The sequence below is a fragment of the Drosophila montana genome, unplaced genomic scaffold, assembly GCF_035044405.1.
Source record: "Drosophila montana isolate Dmon_TW-CO22-7 unplaced genomic scaffold, ASM3504440v1 contig_3200_1, whole genome shotgun sequence".
Lineage (NCBI taxonomy): Eukaryota > Metazoa > Arthropoda > Insecta > Diptera > Drosophilidae > Drosophila > Drosophila montana.
Genome location: NW_026998080.1, coordinates 7,177,053 through 7,201,975, shown reverse-complemented (window position 1 = coordinate 7,201,975; position 24,923 = coordinate 7,177,053). Strand labels below are relative to the sequence as shown.

At 41.2% G+C, this 24,923-nt stretch overlaps 5 protein-coding genes across 10 annotated transcripts; 2 read left to right on the top strand and 3 right to left on the bottom strand.

The window, feature by feature from the left end:
- Positions 1 to 389: 389 nt before the first annotated feature.
- On the bottom strand, positions 390 to 6,571 carry LOC135431387 (ATP-dependent translocase ABCB1-like). Its single transcript, XM_064686514.1, has 9 exons — positions 6,377 to 6,571; positions 5,061 to 5,283; positions 4,561 to 4,841; positions 2,551 to 4,492; positions 2,164 to 2,469; positions 1,874 to 2,013; positions 1,248 to 1,809; positions 1,021 to 1,167; positions 390 to 783 (listed from the first exon to the last, which is right to left on the bottom strand). Exons 1-9 carry the CDS (start codon positions 6,490 to 6,492, stop codon positions 583 to 585), a joined length of 3,918 nt encoding a protein of 1,305 aa, XP_064542584.1. The 5' UTR covers positions 6,493 to 6,571; the 3' UTR covers positions 390 to 582.
- Positions 6,572 to 9,241: 2,670 nt separating this feature from the next.
- On the top strand, positions 9,242 to 11,433 carry LOC135431386 (cytochrome b5). The gene is made up of 2 exons (XM_064686512.1): positions 9,242 to 9,442; positions 10,731 to 11,433. Exons 1-2 carry the CDS (start codon positions 9,323 to 9,325, stop codon positions 11,016 to 11,018), a joined length of 408 nt encoding a protein of 135 aa, XP_064542582.1. The 5' UTR covers positions 9,242 to 9,322; the 3' UTR covers positions 11,019 to 11,433.
- A 13-nt stretch (positions 11,434 to 11,446) lies between these two features.
- Gpo2 (Glycerophosphate oxidase 2) lies at positions 11,447 to 13,717 on the top strand. The gene has a single exon (XM_064686511.1). The coding sequence runs from the start codon at positions 11,508 to 11,510 to the stop codon at positions 13,641 to 13,643; it is 2,136 nt and encodes a 711-aa protein (XP_064542581.1). The 5' UTR covers positions 11,447 to 11,507; the 3' UTR covers positions 13,644 to 13,717.
- Positions 13,718 to 14,566: 849 nt separating this feature from the next.
- Pfk (ATP-dependent 6-phosphofructokinase) lies at positions 14,567 to 23,167 on the bottom strand. Of its 6 annotated transcripts, none has more exons than XM_064686507.1 (12): positions 23,013 to 23,167; positions 22,838 to 22,949; positions 22,314 to 22,784; positions 22,086 to 22,235; positions 21,151 to 21,252; positions 19,387 to 19,728; positions 19,165 to 19,319; positions 18,917 to 19,025; positions 16,425 to 16,613; positions 15,878 to 16,320; positions 14,978 to 15,820; positions 14,567 to 14,903 (listed from the first exon to the last, which is right to left on the bottom strand). In XM_064686507.1, the coding sequence occupies exons 1-12, from the start codon at positions 23,054 to 23,056 to the stop codon at positions 14,765 to 14,767; spliced, it is 3,099 nt and encodes a 1,032-aa protein (XP_064542577.1). In that variant the 5' UTR covers positions 23,057 to 23,167; the 3' UTR covers positions 14,567 to 14,764. The 6 variants fall into 6 exon arrangements, with proteins under 6 accessions (XP_064542577.1, XP_064542576.1, XP_064542575.1 ...); XM_064686506.1 differs by lacking the exon at positions 18,917 to 19,025 and adding an exon at positions 17,279 to 17,387; XM_064686505.1 differs by lacking the exon at positions 18,917 to 19,025 and adding an exon at positions 18,283 to 18,391 and having other exon boundaries at positions 23,013 to 23,166.
- Positions 23,168 to 23,413: 246 nt separating this feature from the next.
- LOC135431381 (uncharacterized) lies at positions 23,414 to 24,824 on the bottom strand. The gene is made up of 5 exons (XM_064686503.1): positions 24,689 to 24,824; positions 24,259 to 24,621; positions 23,910 to 24,192; positions 23,692 to 23,837; positions 23,414 to 23,633 (listed from the first exon to the last, which is right to left on the bottom strand). The coding sequence occupies exons 1-3, from the start codon at positions 24,730 to 24,732 to the stop codon at positions 23,916 to 23,918; spliced, it is 684 nt and encodes a 227-aa protein (XP_064542573.1). The 5' UTR covers positions 24,733 to 24,824; the 3' UTR covers positions 23,414 to 23,633; positions 23,692 to 23,837; positions 23,910 to 23,915.
- Between the last annotated feature and the right edge of the window lie 99 nt (positions 24,825 to 24,923).

Below are 24,923 nucleotides of genomic sequence, written 5' to 3'. Positions count from 1 at the left end.
TTCAAAGTTGTCTGGTGATAAAATCAAAGAGGATTTCTTCCTTGAAGCAGACAATGATCAATGTTAACATTATAATGTTATGTTATGTTATGTTAATGTTAATCCTATTAACAGTTGCATGTCATTTCAACATTTTATACTCTGTTCTCTGAGTAAATAGAGAATATTGGTTACGTGCATGGAACTCAAGTATCAAATTTATAAATTAATGCTCTCTATGGTTGCTAGAAAGTATTGAAAATCTATTAATAATTTTAAAGAGTTTTAAGTAAGAGTCACCAAATTGTATCCAACTTTTAAATTACAGTTTGACAGTTACTTCCTTAGAGCAGGAGTTCTTCTACTGGGACTGACTGTAACCGACTCGGCACGGCTCTTACCTATTAAAATTTAATTTTTACACAATTTATTGAGTTTAAAATGTGTCCAACAATGTCGGTAAATTCATAAATATGTTTTGATTTCTTATGTACTAAATTGTTCCTATCGAATTAGATGTGTTTGTTTTATTTACAGTATAATACTAGTCGCGCTTAGATCCTAGGTTGTCATTGATCGAAATTCGTTAGCCTAGAGTGCCATTTACATGGAGCCTGTTTGCAGTTTGTACAATGTGTAGTAGAGTCCACGGTTCTGGAGCAGCTCTTTGTGGGTGCCGCTCTCACAGACGACTCCATTCTCGAACACATAGATAATATCCGAGTCGACAATGGTCGACAATCTGTGGGCTATGCTAATTGTGGTGCGTCCCTCGGCGGCAGCATCCAATGCCTCTTGAACGATCTGTTAAATAGAGGAAATAAACATTTAAATATTTTGTTTGTAACAATACTATAATCGAGGTCAATATATAATAATATATCTAACATAAACAACAAACATGATAAGATTCTCCCTCACGGTTCTACTATCTTTTGAAGCTTTAACTGGTTGAGAATTGCAAGCCACAAGCAACGAAAAAAGTCACGAGAGCACACCAGAGTCGATTTTCTTTTATAGCAAAAACATTTTCCAACTCACCTTCTCACTTTCCGCATCCAATGCGGATGTGGCCTCATCCAGCAGGAGAATTTTTGGATTTCTAATAAGGGCGCGAGCAATAGCAATGCGTTGTTTCTGACCTCCGGATAGCTGTGTGCCCTTCTCGCCCATACGTGTCTCATAGCCCTGTCAAAGATAGAAGAAGAAAAGAAACTAGGTTATCATCTATTCCAATAAAGCATATTAAAAGAGAGAGGGGGACTCACCAGCGGCAGGTTGGCAATGAAGCTATGTATATTGGACTTCTTGGCCGCGGCTATGATCTCCTGATCCGTGACTATTCTGGAATTGTCACCATATGCAATATTATCACGTATGCTACGATCGAATAGTATCGGCTCCTGCGAGACAATGCCCAGCTGCATGCGCAGATTCGAAATGGCCAATTGCCGGAGATCCTGATCATCGATCATGATAGCGCCAGCGTCCACATCGTAGAAGCGTTGCAGCAGCTGAATGCACGTGGACTTGCCACAGCCGGATGGACCCACCAATGCCACCTTTTGGCCCGTTTGCACGGCCAGAATCAGGCCGCGGAGCACCTGGACTTCCAGACGCGTGGGATAGCTGAATTCCACTTTGTCGAAGAGCACATTGCCGTTCGAGTGCCAGGGCTTCAAGGAGACGCCAGGACTGTCGGCAATTAGTGGCTTACGCTCCAGGAATTTCAATATAGTCTCGGCGGCACTGATGCCCTTTTGCATGTTGGGCGCAAAGGCCAACGCGTTGGCAATGGATGCCGTGCCCATGATTAATGCCTGCGATACTCTGCAATGGAAAATGTTCTCATAGAACCTTGCGCTAAGGTTTTTTCGGCTTGCTATCAACTCACTTGAAGACATCGCCGAACGGCAGACCCCGGTTGACCACACACCAACCGCCATAGGACATGCATGCCGCATAGGAAAAGAACATCATTGATCTCGCCAGACCATAGACAATGCCGCGATAGTGCGTGTTCTTCTTCGATTTCTACATAAATATAAATGGGTAAATAAATAGATACTCAAGTGATTTAATTAAAAAACAGTCCGACTCGAGCTGAGCCGAGTCGAGTCGGCAACATGTTCGAGTTCGATCAGCTGAAGTTTCGTTTGTTCGAGCATCGACTCAAGTGCTTACCTCAACAGCTGGAGCCAGCATTTCGATGTAGGTGCGATGGAACATATCCTCGCGGCCCAAAGAAACCACAGTGCGTATATTGGAGACCACCTCGACGGCCAGTTTGGTTGTGTTCTCCATGATTTTGGCATTGCCCATGTTCTCCTGCGCCATGACAGTGCGTTGCAAATAGAGGGAGACCAGAATGAAGGGTATGAATGCCATGGCCACCAGACCCAAGCTCCACTCGTAGTACATGGCCAGGGCGATGCCCAGCACAAGGGTGGCGATCGATTGGATGATGCTGCCAATGCGCTGACCTGTCGCCTGCAAACAAATTAATATTAATATTAATATAATAAGGACAAGGATCAGATGGGAAAGTGGTCAAGCTTTGATCGAACTTACGCCCTGTACGGCGGCTGCATCGCCGGATAGCCGGGCACAGAGACTGCCCGTGCCGTTGGCACGATCATCGAACCAGGAAACCTCCTGCTTCAGCATGCCGCTGAAGAGGAGACCCCGAATGCGCTCCGTCAGACGTTCGCCCGCAACGCCGAAGAAGTAGATCTGCATGAAGGTGGACAGGCCAACGACAATGCCAGAGATCAGAAAATACAAGCTATACTCGTTGGTGTTGTCCCGAACGTATACTGGGTCGTCGGATTGCAGCACCTGTAGAATGCTGCCAAAGAGCACCGCGAAAATGGGCATGGCACAGCCCATGATGATCGAGCAGACGCAGCCGACTGCGATCTGCATCCATTCCGGTTGGTTCAATTTCATGACGCCCCTCATGGGTGAGCTCTGGTTTTTATCTCGCTTTGCCTTCTTCTTCTTTTTATCCACCTGGGCCAACTGCTCGTCCAGGTCGTCCTGAATTATCTTGATTTCCTCCTCGTCCTCATCCTTAATATCAAAGTTCTTGTAGATGTTGCTGGGACTGAGCACGCTGCCATCGTCATCGCCCATCTGTGTGGTCACCAAATTGAAGTAGTGGCTCTTCAGCATCATCAGCTCCTGGTGGGTGCCGGCCTCGACGACCTGGCCATTGTTGATCACCACGATTTTGTCGGCGCGACGCACTGTGGACAGCCGATGGGCCACAATGATGGTGGTGCGTCCCTGGCTGACCTTCTCGAGGGCGGCCTGCACCTTTGACTCGCTGGCCGTGTCGAGCGCCGAGGTCGCCTCATCCAGCAATAGAATCTCCGGGTCACGAATCAGAGCACGGGCAATGGCAATCCGTTGCTTCTGGCCGCCGGACAATTGTGCTCCACGCTCTCCCACGAGCGTGTCGTAGCCTTTGGGCAGTTTCTTGATGAAGATGGCAGCATTGGCTGCTGCGGCTGCCGCCTCGATATCCTCCTTGGTGGCATCCTCGCGACCGTAACGTATGTTCTCGTATATGGACTGGCCGAAGAGCACGGGCTCCTGGCCGACCACGCCGATGCGCTCGCGCAGCCAGTTAATGTTGATGTCCTTGATGTTTGTGCCGTTGAAGAAGAGCTCGCCGCCCTGGGGATCGTAGAAGCGCTGTAGCAGCTGTATGCAGGTGGACTTGCCGCATCCCGAGGGGCCCACCAGAGCCACCGTCTGGCCGCGATGAATCCTCAGGTTGAGCTTTTGCAGAATGGGTATCTCTTTGCGCGTGGGATACTGGAACTCGACGTCGCGGAATTCGATGGTTGTCAGCGGCTCGTTGAGGCTCTTGCCGCGCGGCTCAATCGGATTGATGATCGGGATCTGCTCAATGATATGGAAGACCTTGGCACAGGCGCCCTTGGCTATGCCGAATGCCTCAATATACGGAGATGCCATGCCTATGTTCATGGAGCCCATCATAACCGAGAAGAAAACGGTTATCATGGTGCCGGGTGTATAGTTTGCATAATATTCATCGTCAGCAGCCTTGAGGACGAGGCCGACGCCATACCAGAAGGCCAGGGCGTACGAGGCATAGATGAAGAACCACAAAAGGCCGAAACCAATGCCGGAGAACATATTCCGCTTGATGTTCAGCTCCTTGGCCGCAACGACTTTCGCCTTATAGGCGGCGACCTCTTTGTATTCACCCTCGAACGCCTTGACCGTGCGCACGCCGGACAATGCCTCCTCGGCGACGATGGCGGCGCCCGCATACATGTTCACCTCCTGTTTGGACAGCTTGGATGTGGCCACGGCCACGAAGCCCATTGCTATAAAGGTCACCGGCAAGCTGGTCAGGCACACCAGGGCCAGCTGCCAGCCCTTGTAAAAGGCCAGGACAATGGATCCAGCGAATCCGACTATGTAATGCACAAAGATGACAACTTTCTCGCCCAGACCATCCTCCATCTTCGACAGATCCCTGTGGGGTGCGAACCACGCAATTAGACTGACTCTCGAATCGAAAGGTTACCCAAAAGATAAACTTACTCATTCATTCGGCTGGCAACCTCCCCGCTCGGATTGATATCGTACCAGCTCATGTCCTGATGCAGCACGGACTTGAAAAACTTGGAACGGATGCACATTATCTGCGAGTGGGCCGCATAATTGAAAACCGTGATGGATACGTAACTGCAGACCAGCATCACAATACCAATATAGGTGTTGTTCAACGAAAACTGCTGCACTGCATCCAGCAGGAGTTCGGAGCCCGACGATTCTCTCATGTAATTGGCACCCTCCACAAGTCCGCTGTAGTAAATCATGTCCTACAAAAAGGAGAAGTAATCGAACTTTATCAGAAAAAACAAAACTTTGTAAGTGCCTTCAATATAATCGATGAAAGGTACTTAAGAGCACTCCGATTTGTTATTTGATCAACTTAAGTATGGAGGCGATACGGCTCATCAACAAGTTACGCAGCAATTACTAAGCTATAATTAATGGAGGGCACCTCGTGCGCCCATATAACCCAAGGATCTACTTACGTTCGCTAGATTTCCAAAGATCAAGCTGTTGGCTGGCGTTGTCAGGCCCGTGGCGACCGCGCAGAGCAGACCGATAGTGTAAAGGCTGCGATCCTTTGTGGTTGCATAGCGGTACATGTTGAGGAAACCCACCGGCTTGATGTCTTCCTTCGGCTTATCATCCTCAGAGCTATCCGTCGATTCGTCATGCTTGGAATTCTTTTTTTTCGTTTTATTCGGTTCGCTGCAATAATAAAATACGCAAAGCACACGCCTTTTTATGAGTACACTCAACACAAACTATTGCCAACCATAAATTGGCCAGAGAACAACCCTTCGCAAGCCATTGGATCCGAAAGTAATCGCACATTCCTTATCGCTGACCCCAGCACCAATCAAGGCTGACAGATTACGCAAAAACAAAAAAAACCAACCACGTTACGCTCAGATTACGAATACTATCAGCCGACGGCTATTCGTGCTTTTGAGTATTTCAAATCATTCATCAACTTCGTCATCGTATTTTTGCTCTTTTTCTTTTCTTTTTTTTTTAAATGGACGTTATCACAAGATGCCCAGGCAAAGTTTTGTTTTTTGTTGTTTCTATACATCATGAATACAATAAAATTTATGACAATATCCGCGATACTCACACGACATTCGGGAAAAGTGCATAATCATGGTTACAATAGTTTTTGATAGAAAAAAATTGGATAAGCCCTATGCATGCATATAAACTGATTTATATGTATATCTATTGATATAGCTGTAGATAATTGCAATTTGCAGGTGTTCATCATAGACAGGCGCTTAAAGGGGTTTTATCATTTAACATTATCAGGCTTAACCAAAAATATACATATTTAAAAAAATGTTAAATGTTAAAATCAAAAAAAAATGTTAAATTTTAAAAAAATCACAAAAAATGTTAAAATGTTGAAAAATCACAAAAAAAATGTTAAATGTTTAAAAATTACAAAAAAAATGTTAAGTGTTTAAAAATTACAAAAACAATGTTAAATGTTGAAAAATCACAACAAAATGTTAAAGGTTAAAAATCACTAAAAAATGTTAAATGTTGAAAAATCACAAAAAAAATGTTAAATGTTGAAAAATCACAAAAAAATGTTAAATGTTGAAAAATCACATAATCAAGTTTAGCTTAAATATGTATTTAAAAGAATGTTAAAAAATCACATCATTTTAGCGCCTTCCTTTTTTAATCCCGCATATATTAGTAATTTTATAGTTACTTAGTTTACTTTTCTTTTGTATATCCTTACTAAATAGTATATCCTTTTTTTTTAAATTAATTTCATACACATCATTCAACTCACAAGCTTTTGGGCTCTTTGTCAGCGGCCGCAAAGGATTCGCCCAAGACAATATTCGTTTTATAGTGTGACAAACGATTATCGTCGTCCTGGACGACATTACCGTTCGCCGCGCTCATTATATGATAATATTGATAACAGCCAAAATTGCTCTGCACTTAATTTTTTTAATTTTTGGTTTTAATTTTTCTTTTTTGGACACACGAACTGAGCAGATGCGCGGTTAGAAAGAGACTTGCGAAATTGGCCAAAACATATGGACTTATATTTGAATCGCCTGGGCTCCAAAATATATTAGTCCATATCGGTTCGTGCTGATAATGTTTATCAATTTATTGTGCTATTAATAAGCTAAGAGTAGGCGAAAAGAGAAAGACCACGGCCTAAACCAACGAAGAGTCCATTTCACAGACACAAGGCACAAGCAAACAATTAAAACAACAAAAGAAATCAAGTCACGTTTAAATAGCAAAAATAAGCTTTAATTGTTTAGTTACTTGTTGAAATCATAATTTTTGATTAATGGCTTCTTAATGAGCTGTTCGTGAAAATCCCAGGTATTTGGACACAATAGAGCTCTAAGCAATTAGCCCAATTTAACAATTCAGTTATAGATGTCATCATTAGATTTGTAATCAGCACTGGAGAGAGCCAAGAATGCGTGCTCACTTTCCCACTCTCTATTTCTCTCACTCTATCGCTCTCTCTCTTCTTTATCTCGTCTTTGTTATCACAAACGATTACATATTAAATGTCCTTATCAAATGCAAAAGCTTGACCAAAAGAGCGTGATAGCTGAATATTACGAGGTACTTAAAATATACATCGTTAACTAAAAAAAAATCATATATAAAAAAAAAAATTTGTATAATTGATAAACATACTTACACACAATCATGTACCTTACATAAAACTAAATCGTTGTACAGTGATAAGCAGTCGTATATTTGAACCTGCGGAATAACCCTATCTAAGTATTCACATATATCCTGATAAAAGTAAAAACTCTAGACATGTTTTTATTGACTAGCGTTGTGCCAGCTGTGCTAATAATTTCGATTTTCAAATACATTTTTTTAAACTATATCACAGAGATTCAATAAATAAATATATAAGCCTGCAATTTGTGGCCAAATTATAATACCCTTCGCCAGAATATAAACAATACATACATTCACATACATACTCACATACATATGTCTATAAATACATATGTACATACATACATACATACATACCTACCTACATACATACATACATACATACATACATACATACATACATACATACATACATACATACATACATACATACATACATACATACATACATACATACATACATACATACATACATACATACATACATACATACATACATACATATATACATATATACATATGTGCAAACATATAAATGTACATACATGCATACAAAAAAAACAAAAACAACAAAAAAAAAGCACTACACTATCAGCTAAGCATGCAAATCTGCGGAGCCTACTTGAATTCTTGAGAATCGAGGAGGAGAGCACTTGGTAGAAATTCGTTTAATTTAAATTTGCTGCACAGCAACAAATAAGCTTGGTCTGCGTTTGATGTTAGAAAACAAACATGCATGCATACATATGTACATAAATGCATACATACATGCATGCATACACTAACACACACTCGCCCACACACACACACGCACATACATACACACAAACACATATATATAATAATTATATGCCTTCGCACAAAATACTTGAATTATTATGTACTTCGTACTATTATAAGATTTGTATAGAATCTATACTTTATTAATTGCTAGTAAATATATAAAACAAAAACAAAAAATTCAAAAACTAAAAGTTCTAATACACACAATACGATATATAGAATAATTATAGAGCATGTGAAATTCGAGACTCAACTATATTCTTGTATTTATTAGGCTAGGTCTAATCAATGCTAAGCAACGGAATGACATTAATATTGAGTACTTAAAACGTGGAACAGTTTAAAGGTGAGGCATGGAAAAGATTTTCCCAGCCCAGGGAAGCGTGCGTAAACTATAATTGCTGTGTATTCATGATATCAGCGTTTTGAATTTGCAGGTTTCTTTGTCTCGATGCGATAAGAATACGACGGTAAATTCTTACCGTATGTAATCGGGTAGGTACTTACCATTATTCATATATGCATATGTTTGATAATGTGTTTGAAAAATAGATGATGAATAAGTCACGTTTTCCATGTTGTTGGTTGGCTGATTGGTTTCTGGATCATATTTATATACCGTATTATTTGTGGCTTGTTCATACGCCAATTTAGCCGGCGCGAGGCTTAAGTGTTCATTTAACAGATGTTCATATACCTTATCTATCACCGCGCTATTAAAAGCTAATAAACATCAACAGTCAGAGATATTCAATTAATGAATACTCATTGTATTAACCTAATTTCATGGTTAACAAGTACAATTGCTCATGTCTCAAGTATATATGTATAAACAACCAACTGTGCAACGATAATTAAATTTAATAACATCATAGAGTTGTAGGTCTTTTCAAATACAAGGGACCAATTAAAAGTCGCGCGCTAGTTTGATGATCATTAACAGCAGCTTTTTAGTGTAATTATAAGTGTTAAACGAACTTTGCAATGGAATACAATTTAAATAACCCTCCATAATAGTTTGGTTGTATTTTCGATCATTAGAGCTAAATATTTATCGATAAATGTAGTAAAATATGTGCTCCGTATGGCTCTGTTAAAGCTCTGCTAACACAGCTATTAACAGGACCTACGACTGTTAATTTTCTAGTTGCAATAACATAGAAGATAACGAACTAGTTGAAAAACAATCGGGGACTTGGTTCGTTCATTTAGTTTTAGCGAGTCGTTCGATCGAACTTATTCCAACTCTATTAGTAATAGAAACGCAATTCAACAAGTCATCAACATGTCAAGCGAAGGAGAGAAAACTTATACGCGTGCGGAAGTTGCCAAACACAATACCAACAAGGACACATGGCTGCTCATTCACAACAGTGTCTACGATGTCTCAGCATTCCTTAACGAGGTGAGCACATTGGCTAGCAAAAGGAAAACAACAACAATTCCGTGGTACACGTCGAAATCAGGGCGCGGGCGCTGGCATTTTTTTCCCCACTCACTCTGACTAGTTGTGCTTAGGAGGGGGAAAATGTGTCGTCTTATCATCGACACTTAGCTTTTATAGCTTGACTTAGCAGTGCCTAGATGTACAATTGAGGTATCTGTACAAATTTCCACCTATTGCGTGTGAATGAATATTACCTGGTACAACGCGAGCAAAGTCATTTGGGCCTGTACTTTGACCTATGATCGCTGGCTGACCTACTGATTTTTATTGTTAGTTTTGGTACGAGCGACTGTGTCTATTGGTTATACAAAACAATTTGCATTTTTTCGAAACGTGCATGTTTATATTCATAGATTTGATATTTTCATTTTCGCATTGCTTGCAAAGGTGCCAGCGGGCAGTGTAAATTTGTTTCCATTATCAATGGAAATAGGGCAAAAGTTAAACAAAATCTGGTTCTAGCAACATTTACATTTCGTTTGTCTACGCAGCTCCATTTTCTTATGTAAGTACATCTGTAAATGAATGTATAATTCATGTTAAAAGTCATTCAAATACAAATATCAATATATAGCTCATAACAGTTTCAAAAAGCTCAAGTGTTGTAAACGGCAAAAAAAAAAAACAATTTTGAAGAATGTTAATAACTTACTAAACTATAATTTATTCCTAAGCCCTTTCTAAGCACTAGAAAGTTTCTAAAATATACTATATTCGAACGAAATTCACTTAAAAAGTTTAACAGAAAATGTTTAAATAGCGAAGCAAACTAGTAAATAAACATTTTTATTTATTGTGTTAATACAGGTTTCATCTGAAATAGGTATATGATCAGAATAAGTATATCTTAACCCGCGTAAGACCCATACATGCATAGATGCTTGTCACTGTGACAATTGCATGTTTTTGCCTCAACGGTGATAAGAAAGCCGGGCCACTTTTAAATGTGTATATTAATGATTACGCTGCAGTTTTTGTACTTAAAATAACCAAAGTTTGTGTGATGAAAGTTGCACGTTCACCCGGCAATTCAAAGTTTCGGCGTTTACGAACACTGTTTAAATTAGAAACCCTTTTTGAACGCCCATGGGGCAACAACGAGACTGTTTGATATGTTTAAAACATAAGGTTTAGCTGTTCCTGCTTTGATTTCTTGATTATTTCAATGTCAATATATGAGACACTCAATTTGCATATTTACATATCAAATAGCGCATTAAATATTCTATTTGTTTTTTGCTTGCAGCATCCCGGCGGCGAAGAGGTGCTCATCGAACAGGCCGGCAAAGATGCCACTGAAAACTTTGAGGATGTGGGCCACAGCAACGATGCCCGCGAAATGATGAAAAAGTACAAAATTGGTGAGCTCGTTGCCAGCGAGCGCACGAATGTTGCACAGAAATCGGAACCCACCTGGAGCTCAGACACACAGAACGAGGAGAGCTCAGTCAAGTCATGGATATTGCCCCTGGTGCTCTGTCTGGTTGCCACGCTCTTCTACAAGTTCTTTTTTGGCGGCGCCAAGCAACAGTAAAGACAAAAATGTGTTGCCTCAACGCTGGACCGCTACTGCCTCCGATTCGGACACAGATCACACATACACACACACACGGTCACACACACACACACACACACACACACACACACAAACACACACACATACACAGTCGCATTCCCATGCCATGCCTTTAATATTGTTGTAGTGTGTTCTACGCTTGCGGGAGGCTTCTAGCCGGGCTAGTCGTTGCAGCTAGCGGGTTTTGTAGAGAGAATTTGTGCTAAGTTTTTTTTAAAAGATAACAAATGTGAATGTTTTGGCATTTTGTTTTTGTACTAATTTGCTTAAGTGGGCTTGAGTTTTCTTATAGATAATTGTTTAACTTTTCAACATGCAACAAAAAATATACACATATATTTAAATATACTATTAAATATGAACGTATTCAAAATCGCATGGCGTTTACTCATTCGTCGAAACTAATCTAATTTTCGAATATGTAATATTCTCTCAACTGTTAAAAAAATGTCAAAATTTCTGAATGTAGCTATCTTGGCTAGTACATGCTCGATGCTTGCATACTCCTCCACCCCGGTATCCCAGGATAGGAACAAGGCGCCGCAGATGAAACGTGAGCTGCCTACTCGCAGTATGAGCCTGGACTCATTGCGCCGCACGGAGTACGATATTTTGATTATTGGCGGTGGTGCAGTGGGCGCTGGCTGTGCCCTGGATGCGGCCACACGTGGACTCAAAACCGCTTTGGTTGAGGCCGACGATTTTGGCAGTGGCACATCCTCGAAATCCAGCAAGTTGTTGCATGGCGGCCTCAGGGACCTCGATCAAGCAATCGGTCATCTCGACCTGGCGGCCTTTCGACGTGTCCACACCTCTTTAAAGGAGCGCAGCAACATTACCAATTTGGCGCCGCATTTAAATCAGCCCGTGCCGATTATGTTGCCCGTGCATCATTGGTGGCAGCTGCCCATCTACTGGGTAAAGCTGCATCTATATCATCTGATGGCGCCTGGCTCCACAAAAGGTTTCCATTTCATAAATTCACGTGAGACGCTCGAAATGTTTCCCATGATGCGCCGCGAAATCTTTGGTGCCTTTGTCTTTTACGAATGGCAGCACGATGATGCCAGGATGTGCCTCGCAGTCATTTTAACAGCCTCCCGCTATGGCGCCGACATTTGCAATCATATGAAGGTGGTTAGGTTGCTGCGCGACAAGAAGAACCTGGTGGTGGGCGCCAAAGCAGTCGACCAACTGACTGGCAAACCCTACAATATTCGCGCCAAAATGGTTATCAATGCCACGGGGCCAATGAGCGACACCGTTGCACGCCTGGAGGATGCCCAAGCGCCGACACAGTGCACACCCACCTGGGCCTCTCACTTAGTGCTGCCGCCCTTCTATTGCCCCGAAGAGGTCGGCCTGTTCGATCCGTACACAAAAAATGGCTCGGCCATATTCTTTCTACCCTGGCTGGGCCACACGCTGATGGGCACCTCGGATGAGACACGCGAGGAGAGCGAAGGGCCACAGCCAACGGAAATGGAGGTGCAGTACCTGTTGGACGGCATTCGGAACTATATCAATCCCAACTTTGATGTGCGACGCTGCGACGTGTTGGCCGTTTGGGGCGGCTACAAGCCGCTGCCCATTCAATCCAAGGCGCTGCAACATTCGACCTTGAAGAATCATGTTATTTCTTTGGGACCGGGCAAAATGATCTCAATTGTGGGCGGCACCTGGACGTCCTTTCGGCTGATGGCCGAGAAGGCAATCGACACAGCTATCAAAAGTGGTGACTTGGAGCCATTGCGGAGACACGCAATTACAGCGACTCACTGTAAATTGGACGGGGCCGATGGCTGGTCACCGAACATGTTTATAAGACTGGTGCAGGATTTCGGCCTGGAGGAAGATGTGGCCAAGCACTTGTCCGACACGTACGGCTCGAATGCCTTCAAGTTGGCCGTTTGTGCCAACTCTTGTGGTGGCAAGTGGCCGATTATAGGAAAACGGCTGCACTCAGAGTTCCCCTATATTGAGGCGGAGGTGCGGCAGGGCGTAAAGGACTATGCCTGCACGTTGGTCGATATGGTGGCACGTCGCCTGCGTGTTGCCTTCCTCAATGTGCACGCGGCGGAGGAGATATTACCGCAGGTGGCCAACGAAATGGCACGCGAGTTGAAATGGAGCAAGAAAAGAAAGTTGAAGGAAATCATAAGGGCTCGACAATTTCTCAACACCCAAATGGGACACCCACCCAAAAATGAGCAATCCCAGATGAACATACCCATCAAAATGTCCGTGCATCAGGTCCAAAAATATGCGGCCCACTTTAAGACTCTGGACGAGCAAAACACCGGTTTTGTGTCCGTAAACAAATGCTGTGCGGCGATGAAAACGTTTGGAGTCAAAGAAGTGCCCGTGGATCTGATGCACAACGTCCTGCGAGACATCGACTGCCATTCGCAGGGCAAGGTGAATCTCTACGAGTTCCTGTTGCTGATGTCGGCCATTGTGCACGGCGACACGGCATATTTGCGCTATGCCAAAATGACTCTCGACCAGAAACTTTCGGCGATAAGCAATCGGCGGAGCAAAAAGCGTGCATTGCCTGTCGAGCGTTCTGGAGGCGGTTTGTGATGTCTAAATTAGTCCTTTTAAAATGCGTAATGTCATTGAGCAATAAATAGTAATAAATCTACTTATTACTCCAATGTCTTAATGTAAACAATTAACAATGTTCTGTTATACTTTATGTGCGCTGCCACATCAATGGAAAATGAACTGCCAGTGTTGCCACACTGTTCTCGCTTAGGTAAGTGTTGATAAGGGAAATTTAAAATCTTAAGTATATGAAATAAACCGACTTTGTCAATTTAAAAATTACCTGCCTCTAATCTAATATTTTAGTTGTGTGTGTTGATATATATATTTGAATTGTAAAACGTTTACATACGAAATTTACTTTGCGCTAAGTTGGATACCGACGCATTTAAGTTATTTTGTAGACTCGAAATCTTTAACACTTTTATATTTTTCTCTTAGCAACACTCGTATATGCCTTAAAAGGTCTTTGTATTTTTCTATTTATATGTATTTTTAACATTTTATATATGCATTTTTGCAACATTTACTATAGCGCACTAATAGTGTCGTTCAATACATCAATTTCTTTCCATTCTGTTGCAGCATTTGTAGCAATTGCGCCGCCAGGTAAAATATATCATGGATTTTGTAAATATGTGCTTATGCAATACACATGCAAAAGTAAAACAATAGTAAACAATTATAAATGTTAGTGCTCTATGTATGTTTAAATCGAAATACTCAAATAATAAAGTTAAACTTAAATAAATAGAAATAAAAAGTTTCCTTTACAGAATAGTTAATAAGAAAATATATAAATAATTGTGGCGGCATGTTTTATACATTCATTGATGTAAGCATGAGAAATACACTTCTTGACATGGATTTTTTTTTGTTTTTTTGTTTTTTTTTGTTTTGAGTCCTGGTGCACTAAAGACACTTTCACTCTTAGATCGGCTAATGTAAATATTAGCTACTTAACTTTGACCTGAGCTGAGACATTTTTATTCTACTAATATATCGACGTGTACTCATTCAAATGGAATAACAGCATTCGGTTAATTTGGGCATGTGCGCGTGTGAAATTTAAATAAAACATATTGATTCTACGATGTGTTGTGCACTGGGCATGATAAGTAGTACATTTTCTTTTTGTTTTGAACTGTCCGAACTGTCTAAGCGACAGCATCTGTGGCGCACTCCTCCTCGACAGTAATGTACATGCCCTCCTCCTCGTAGGCAGAGTCATGCTTAGCCAGGATTCGCAACAGTGGACGCAAACGCAGCCACCACTGTTTCTTCGGTATGCGTTGACTGAAAAAATAGAAATATATGTGTGTATGAAAATCTTCCCTACTTGTATACAATCTATAATTATTTGGACTTACTCAAAGTTGGTCTCGCCAATGAGGTCAACCAACGGGCTGAAACGATATTGACGGGCAACGATGCCTAGCAGGGTTGCCGTATCGGTCGATTTACAGTTAACCACTCCATTGGCATCGATGTTATTCTTGATCTGGGTTGCCAGCCAGTCGACACACTTGGCGGCCATCTTGGTGCCCATGTTACGATCGAAGGGTGTGGGCGAGCCGCCCTGCTGCATGTGACCCAAGATGTTCATGCGGCAAGTGAAGAGACCCTTGCCCTCCTCCGAATACAGGCGGTAGATGAAGTCGGTGGTGTAGTTTTCACTGGCCTTCTCGTTGCGCAAGATCAGACCGCGGGAGACGCCTTCGGCCATTTTCGATGCCATGTGGTAGACATCCTGCTGCAAGTCCTTGATGGAGAACTTCTCCTCGTATATATAGGCAGCATCGGCGCCACCGGCCAAGCCAGCAAGTGTGGCCAGATAACCGCAATATCCGCCCATTGTCTCAATAACAAACACGCGTCGCTTTGTGCCCTGAGCCGATTGGCGAATGCGATCGCAGATTTCGGTTATCTCATTGAGGCCAGTATCGCAGCCCAGCGAGAATTCAGTGCCAGGCACATTGTTCGAAATGGTGGCCGGAACGACCACAATGGGTATGCAAAATTCTGGATAATTGTCACGCTGATCAGAGATTTGGCCAGCGGCATGATAGCTCTCGAATCCGCCAATGATCAGCAGACCCTGGATCTTGAACTCCTTGAGACGTGCAGCGATCTCCTTGAATTTGCCCTCGGGCAGCGTACGCTTAGTGCCCAAATAGGCGCCACCTTGGCCCACCCAGCCAGACACATCAGACCTGAAGAGTTCAAGTTAAGTGAATTGTGCCAAATGAAATATAAGTCTCCATACACACCAGCCCAGCTCGCGTACATTGCCAGCAATGAGACCCTCGACGCCATCGTTGATGCCGTAGACAACATCGCCGCGATAAATGGCATTTCGCACAAAGCTGCGCACGGCCGCATTCATGCCGCAGGCTGGGGCACCGATGTGCATCACGGCCAGCCTGTAGCCCTCAATGCCCTTGCCCTGTTCATCGAAGCACTCCTTGGGCGGCTTCAACCGGGTCAACATCTTGTAGGTTTCCAGATTGCGTTCAAACGAACGTCCTCGCAGCTTAACGGCATCCGCCCAACGGTGCTCCGCCATGGCCCTGGCCACGGCCTGGGTGCGTTCAACACACTCCATCAATGGCACACGAACCGTCTGGTTGCCGTCCAGGGAAATGACAACTGGCACCGATACTTCTGTGGCCTCCATCAGGGCCAGAGTGGCCTCAGCGCCCATGCGACAGGCCTGTCAAAAGAAGAACAGTGTTAAATAAATATTCATGATCCTCATATTCTAGTGAACTAATACCCTGGAGTGAGAAACTACCTTTATTGTTTCAGGCAACTTACCAATATACGGTCGAAGGCGCTGGGATTGCCGCCACGCTGCACATGGCCCAGCACAGTGATGCGAGCATCGTGTTTGAGACGCTCATCGATCACCTTTCGCACATCCTCAGCGGTAATTGGGTGGCCTTCGCGGTCCATGGCGCCCTCCGCAACAATAACAATGTTCAGACGTTGGCCAGCCTTACGTTCCTGTTTTCAGATAAATGCAGCAATTGTTAGATGGGGCTCTCTATGCGATTCTCAAAGATAAGCTTCAATGATATTAGTAACTCGTGTGTACATAGAATGTCATCAAAAGCAATGAAGAATGTATTAAATAAAGTACCACAAAATACATAGAATATGTAGACAGATGCGTGATGTATGTATTGATGTACGCAAAATAGTAAATGTAAAAGTGAAAATGTACATAAATGGGGTTAGACAACGTATGAGTCGGTGACTGAATAGAGGCAAGAATATGTGTATAGCTATAAAATGCGAAAATAAACAACTAATAAACAAGGAACCAAAACATATAGTAAATATATATGTATATATATATTGGTATATTTACGGGTCAAACTAAATAGAAGCCAATTAAATTGCCCAGCAAAATGTGAGACTACACTTAAACCCAATGAAAGCCAATTAAATTGCCAATTGATTAGTATTTGCTAGAATCAGTGTGACAAAAGGCTGCAGCTCTTTGCACAACTGTTAAAAATGTTAGAATTTCAAATCATATATCTTAAAATAGTTTTATTGAATACTTATATATATTTTAAAAGAAATTTAGAATTTTTAGTTCGATTAAAGAGAAACGAAAACACCGTCGTACTTTGTAGACTGATAAGCCTAAACAATTTGCTGACCTGAACCAGTTTCTGGCATAGAGAATCCTGCCAGTCAACGGCAACGGGCTCTTCGGGTATTAACATAAAATCAGCTTCTGTAGCGATAGCTGCTGAAATGGCTAAGTAGCTAAAAACAAACAGAAAATCAAACACAGAAACGATGCGCAATGCGATGAATTGTTATATTTGATAATAATTATTTACAATATGCTAGGACGGGGAGGGGGAATAGGGAATAACACGGGCTGAGGGGTAACACACATCCACTTGGGGGATCAGGGAGATATATGGCTGATTATTAAAAGAATGTGAAAAGCCTTTGCTGTAAATATATCTCTGACATGAGTTCAAATAAATATTCATGAAAGCCTAGCCATACTCAAACCAATCACATTTCGAATAGATTTCAAAAGCAATAAGCAAAATATAAACTCAAATTGATGTATGATATATATATATATATATATATATATATATACTATATCAAGGCTGCAAAACGGATTTGAGCCGAGGTATACAATATCTGATTTACCATGAACCGATGAGAGTACAGCCGAACCTAAAACTGAACCAAACCAGATTTTCCCCAAGACAATATTTTTATATATTACTATTATTATTATTTTTAAATATTATTGCCAAATTTGTTAGTTTTTGATATGATTTCAATGTAGATATAACCAATTTAATATATATAAAATATTGTATTGTATTATGGAAAAATGTGAGAAATGCGAGAACCCAAGTTCCATCGAACTTTTAAGGCGAGAGATGGGTTTGAACCGTGAACCGACCCATCGAACATTCTTCTTCTTTTTTTCTTTGGGTTTGCAGCCTTGATATATATATATAATGTGTATATGTGTGTGTGTGTGAGAGATGAGTATATATACTACCATGTTCTGTTGTGTTTATATTCACAAGGAAAAGCATATATGAGAGAGAGAGCAAACACACGGAGAAGGTGTGTTTGTGTTTGGGTGTTGTCTAAAAGTAAAAAAGAAATTAGGTTCACATCTTGCCTGAGCTAATTGAAAGCAAAGCCTATCTGGCCAATCGGTTTTCGGTGGCATTTCGGGTATAAATATGAAATCGGCCTCGCTGGACAGGCCAGCAACGAGCGCTAAATAACTGCAAAAATATGTTGTATTATAGTTGGTTATACATAAATGTTATAAAACTATGTTAGAATAGGAATATAAAAGGGAGACAGAACGGGGGGGCAGAAATGGGTTAAAAAGACGGCATTCGAAAGGCAAGAAACTTTGAAAGGACACTCAGAAATGAAGCCTAAAACATATATGGTAGATAACATATCAGGAATATAAACAATATATATAATAAACATCCTGAAGAATTAAATTTCATATACTTAGTTCATATTTAGCCTGGTAGATTCAATTAGTTCAAAATTCTGAACATATTAACCTATTGAAAATTGCGTATTTTTTTTCATATCAAAATAAATGGAAAGGCAATTTAAGAATCTCAAAGCGAATCTGAGCGAATCCCTAGACTTTAGTCAGAGTTATGAGAAGAACATTCAATGCTTGAATTAGAAGAGAGAACAAAGAGCGATTCGGATCTGTCCACAGAGACATATTTGATAGATAAAGAAAAAAATGAGAGACACATTGATCGAGCTGGGTTTCTTGCCTGTTCCAGTTTGAGTATCAGTCTATCGGGCCAATCTTGCGGAGGCGGAGACTCTGGCAGAAAGACATAATCTGCCTCGGATATAACGCCAGCTACAACTGGTAAATAGCTGTAGGTATATTGAAGGCATTTAACATAATCGTTACAAATCAAATTTCCGCATTTGGCGGAACTAACAATTTCTTAAGTAGTTACAATCGGACATTAATTATATGCTACATCCGGCAATCCGACAACGAACGACTTACCCGCAATGACGACCCATGACCTCCATAATGAAGGTGCGCTGATGGGAGTAGGCGGTGCTGGAAATGGCATCGATCGCCTCGATAATGCGATGCAGTGCGGTATCCGTGCCGATGGTCATGTCCGTGCCACAGAAATCGTTATCAATCGATCCCACCTAGAACATACGAATAATGCGATCATTATAGAATCGAGTAGATGGAGCGAGAGGGCGGGCAACTTACCAAGCCGACGATGTGCAGCACATTGTACTTCTCCTTCTGCTCGGCATTAATGGTGCCATTCTTCGAGAGCTCGTCCAGCAGGCTGGGCCACTCCTGACGGAACAAGTTGGCGCCGGTCAGGGAGCCATCGCCGCCAATTACCACCAGATTGGTAATGCCCCGCTGGATCAGGTTGTTGGCGGCCTTTAGGCGGCCGGCGCGCTCACGAAAGTCCTGGCAACGGGCTGAGCCAATGATCGTGCCACCACGGTGTATAATCGACGAGACCGATGCCCACGATGCTTCCTGGATACATTCGCCACCATCCACCATGCCCTGGTAGCCTTCCCGGATGAAGTAGACCTGGTTTCAAGGAGTAACAGAAAAAAAATGGAATATGAATTGAATGTAAGATATTAATATAAGCTATTTCTGACTGAGTAATATGTGCTAAGTAAGAATTAATTAATTTTATACATATTCTTAGCCAGCATTAACCGGCTTTGTCCGGGCAGTTTTTCATATTAAAACTAAACTAAACCAAAATTCAGTTTGTTGAGCTTCCAAATTAAAATGCTCTACAAAAAGCTAAGAATGTCAAATCAAAGTTCTAGCCTAAAAAAGCATCATCCTAGTTTTAACCGCTGTGTGCTGCTTTATATATATAGAGATATGTATATATAAATATATATATAGATATGTACAATATGTTTAGCACTTATCAGGTTTAATATGCGATAAAACTTAGAAGCGTTTAAAAATAAGTGAATGAGTTAAACCATGTTGTTGTCGAGATAATGTCATACATCCAAGTTCCTAAGCCCCAATAGGGTTTATGACGTCATGACTTTTAAAACAAACAACCGCAGGTTGAGCATATGACGATTTCAACATTTTATTATGCTTTTACTACTTAACTTCAACATCTTGTTGAAGATTACAAATCTGGACTTTCTTGGGAGTGTTTTCTCTGCCAGCATAAAACAAAAGTGAATGAATGAAAATGAAAGTGACTTTGAAAATAACATAAAACAAAAATAAAAAAGCCTTGCGGCAATTTGTTCATTGCAAAAATCATCATCAAACAATTGTTAGTAATTTATATCAATTGCAATTATTTAAATATGAACAATTTTTAGTAATTTATATCAATTGCAATTATTTAAATTTCGACAAATTGTTATAAAAATTAATTAGTTCATTTTTGCAGACAAATAAAAGGCAAACTCTCCTTTTTTACTCCGTTCGCCAATCAATAAAAGCAATAAATAAATAATTTACTTTTCAAACAATAAACGCAATTTCTCAGATATTTCTGCGAGATCGTCTGTAAGTTGCCCGAAATAAACTCAATGTCAAATGCGCACAGATACAACTTGTGTGTGTGTGTGTGTGTGTGTGTGCGCGTGTGTGTATTGGTGTATGTATGGTTGTAGTTGTGAGGCGCTTCTATTTAATTTGAATATTTCGCTTTTTTCTCGGTGCGACATGGGTTATCTAACGGCACTTGACACCTGCAGAACAAGCTAATTTGTTGAATTGGTTTAATTATGTTTAAATTGCTTCGACTCGACAAGAATTGAGAGCAAGTGCAGCTAAATATATTTTGGTACATAATATTTATAGAGAGTTTGTAGACCCTAAAGTTCAATGCCTCAACTTGGTCCGCTGACCGATAAGAATAATATTGTGAATAGTATTTGTATGTGTGTGCGGATGTATTGGTGTGTGTATTTGGTTGTAGATACAGCAGTGTAAAAGCACTTGGCAGAGGTCAAAACTCACCTTGCATCCCAAATAGATGGCCATACGCACACAGGCTCTCACCGCCGCATTCATGCCCTGCGAGTCGCCGCCGCTGGTAAAGACGGCCAGGCCCTTGTCGCGCTGCGAGCCGCGTGCCAGGAAACGTTGGTTAATATCACTATTCATTTTAGCCACACTCCGTTAGTTAAACAACGGTGATAGACACACACACACAAACACACGCGAACGCGAACGTAGCGAAGTCCAAGTCTGATGCAGCGAATACTTTGTGAATGATTCACAATGCGCACAACTGGAGGAGCTGCGTGGAAGCCGAGATGTCCAAAATGTATTAAATCGAAATCTTATGCTGCCGCAGATGCCGTGACTGTGTGCCTGCGCGACGATTTTCAGTAACTGGGTGCGAGAGCGGCGGACGGTCGGTCGGTCGAGCACAGAAGTTTCGGTTTTGACGTTTCAAGGTGACCTTTAAACGCAGCAAACGCTTTTTGTTAAGCGCAACTGCCCGACGCCACTGATGCAATGAACTGGTTGTCTGGCGTATTTGTCGCGTTGCGCTGTCTCGATTTGGGCGCTGTTGCACTCGGCGCGATTTTTGACAATATGTTTCTTTAATGCAACTAATTAGAACGGTTTATGCGGCCGGGTTTTTGCTATCAATTTGTACCTATTGTGGGCGAATTACGCTATCGGACTCTTTTTTGTTTACCTCACATTCAAGTGAGTGTCACAATGACAGCTGTGCAACAGCTGTGCGCGACTGCCGGATAAAAGCTCTCTCTCTCTCGCTCGCACGCTCGCGAGCTTTTGTGCGAGCTTCGTGCACGCCTACGAGAGTGCTGTAGCCGTTAACTTTTGAACTTTAACCGCGTGCATTGAATCGAACATGTTACTTACATAGCCGTTAACTTTTGAACGTTAACCGCGTGCATTGAATCGAACATGTTACTTACATAGGGATAATGTGGCTTTACATAGTCCAAAACATCCTGGAAGGTGCGTATGCATTTTCGTAATTGTATTACTTCCTCTTTACTTTCCATATCAGTATTGCTGTCCATTGATTTGGTGTGGTTATTATCACCGCAGCTCATCTGGACCAGCTGCAAGACAGACAGAGAGAGGGAGAGAGAGAGAGCGATTATTTCTTCCAAAAATTGTCAACAATCAGCTCTACACACATTTCTCCTGATTTTAGAATGGAAGTGGGAACCCCAATATTTTAAAAACAGCAAGCAATCAGAATTTAAGAACTCGGAAACATGCATGCCCAGCGCAGAACTCTTCTTGATCATTGGATCATTTATGCAATGATCCTGCCTCTCCAGCCATTCAGTTGGATTATTCGTCCATTTCGTAAACTCCCTCTCAAAACTAGGAAATCGATTAATACTGTACAGAGATTCGGTGCTCTCTGGACCCCACGGAGCAGCAGGGCCATTGATCGCATTGAATATAGACAACACATCGACAAGGTATTTACACAGATAATTTTGATACAATTCTAGATCGTTGTCTCGTAGGGCCATCAAACAGTTATACTTTTCCACTGAATCCGTAAAAGTCTCCATGCGCAATCTAAAAGTCTTCAATTTCTCATCGGAGCTCGGTCGCATATCTTTGATCTGTTGCGTCCATAATTGATTTTTAATCTGCAAAGCGAAAAATATAGAATACATAATATTTGATCTAACAATTAATTTACCTTATTTATTTGATTCACACTCAAATTGTGGTCCAATGGAGAAGCTTTCGATAATTTGCGATTGATGGGATAATGCTGGGTCTTCGGCAATCGATCTTGTGATTGGACAAAGCTATGGGATATACATTGAGCAAATATTTCCAATACTTGGCGCTGGGCATTATCTCAGACATACCTAGCTTTTAATTTTGTAAACACTCGAAATTTGATTGGATGCATGCCAAGTTAATAAAGGTCCAAAACATCTATTGTGTCGTTTCTAAATCGCATTTCAATTTTATAAAAACTATATATAACAAAAAAATAAAAATGAAAGCCCACTCGGTTATTTTTGGATACATAGAGAAGCCTAATTTGGAATATTCAAATCGATTTGAAACAAAGCAGCAAACTGGACTTTAACCAAGTTTTGTGTATCTTAAAATCCAACATTTTAATACAGTCGAAAAATTATTGGCTTAAAATTTTAAAAAGTTTTGGGTAAGACTCATCTCCAAGGCTCCAACAATTGGACTTTGTAGGACTTTAATTTAGAGTGGAACAAGCAATTATAATCTTCAATTCAATAAAGTTAAATTAGGCATATTAGGTTCTTTTTTATTTCATCAAAACGTTGTTCCACTTTGATTATATAAAAGTATGATACATATTAAAGGATTCTTGTTGATAAGTCAGCTCTTCCTCCTCGCTCTCCCCCCAAAACTTGCATGACGAACATTCAGGAATTAAATGTGTCCTTAGCGTATTTGCAGCTATCACATTATCGAACGACATTATTTGCCATAAATGGAAAATTCTACATTAAAAATAGTTGGAGTTAAATTAAAGGAATATTTAAATGGGCTTACTATTACATGAAAATGTGCGTCAGTATATCAGTAAATCAATACTTAGGAAAACACCGCATCAAAATCTTGTAGGCCCTAAATGAGGCCATGAAATTCGCATAGAAAGGCGCATTTAGTCTTTAAATATATTGAGTAGTTGTTCGTGGACTCTCCTATTAATTTGTTGCTTTGTTAGATCGAAATCCTTTGGGAGCAATAGGGATATAGGCAAGAGCTTAACTTACATATGATTAGACCTTTTTAGTTCGCCTTCCGAAGTTCATATACAGGACATAAAAGTGATCTGGCGTTAGCATTAAAGCTTTGTTAAAATTTTGAATCGGCTTTCTTTTCACACTCTGTCCTCGAAAAGCCGGGCTGGCATACACATTTGCCGGCTTGCAGGTAGATTCAACTGGTTTTGGAAGCGTGTCTTTCTTTTGATAATTCAAGTGTTTGCGCAGATAATGCATAGTATTGAGGACATCCAGTTGTTTGGGGGTCAGATCATCGCGCTGTGTCTTAACACTTGGGTTTCAAAACAAACGGATTATATGTTATACACCTGGAATTTGTGTAGATATTGTGGCTTACTTGTTTAAAATCATTGTGGCCATGCGACAGAAGTCATCGACGATGCCGTCAACCGAACTGATAATGGACAAAACCTCGGTGGTATTATCGCACATATAGCGGTAATACAAATCGAGATTCGAATCGCGCAATTCCGCTAAGTATTCATATTTCTTAACTGGATCGGTACAGCTAGACATTCGGTTCTTAAATGCCGCCATGCTACGAGAGCCGAATAGGACCCGAGAGCGACCCGTTTGTCTATTGACATCCTTTCTCTGAAGATCGACACAAGAGTCCGCATCGCCTGCAACGTATTTATAATCTTTGTGCAGGTAACGATTTAAGCAAATGGAACGGCATTTTGGTGGAATATTAAATATCCTGTGGCGGGAGAGTCTCTAGATTTTTAGTAATATTTCACATTTGGGATTAATTGCATCGCACATACCTAGCCTGGAATTTTGTCAATACTTGAAATTTGAGGTTATGCATTCCTAATGTTTATTAAATTTAGACGCAAATCAAGAAATATTTGGCATGCTTTGCTCATACTAATGCTCAGTTTGTATTGCCAGTTTAAAATCAAACAATTTTCCGCTTGCTTTTTTTTTATTTTATTTGTTTTTTTTGTTTTTGGTTTTTTTTTTTGGTAATTAAGAAACTGTAATTTCAATAAACTTAAA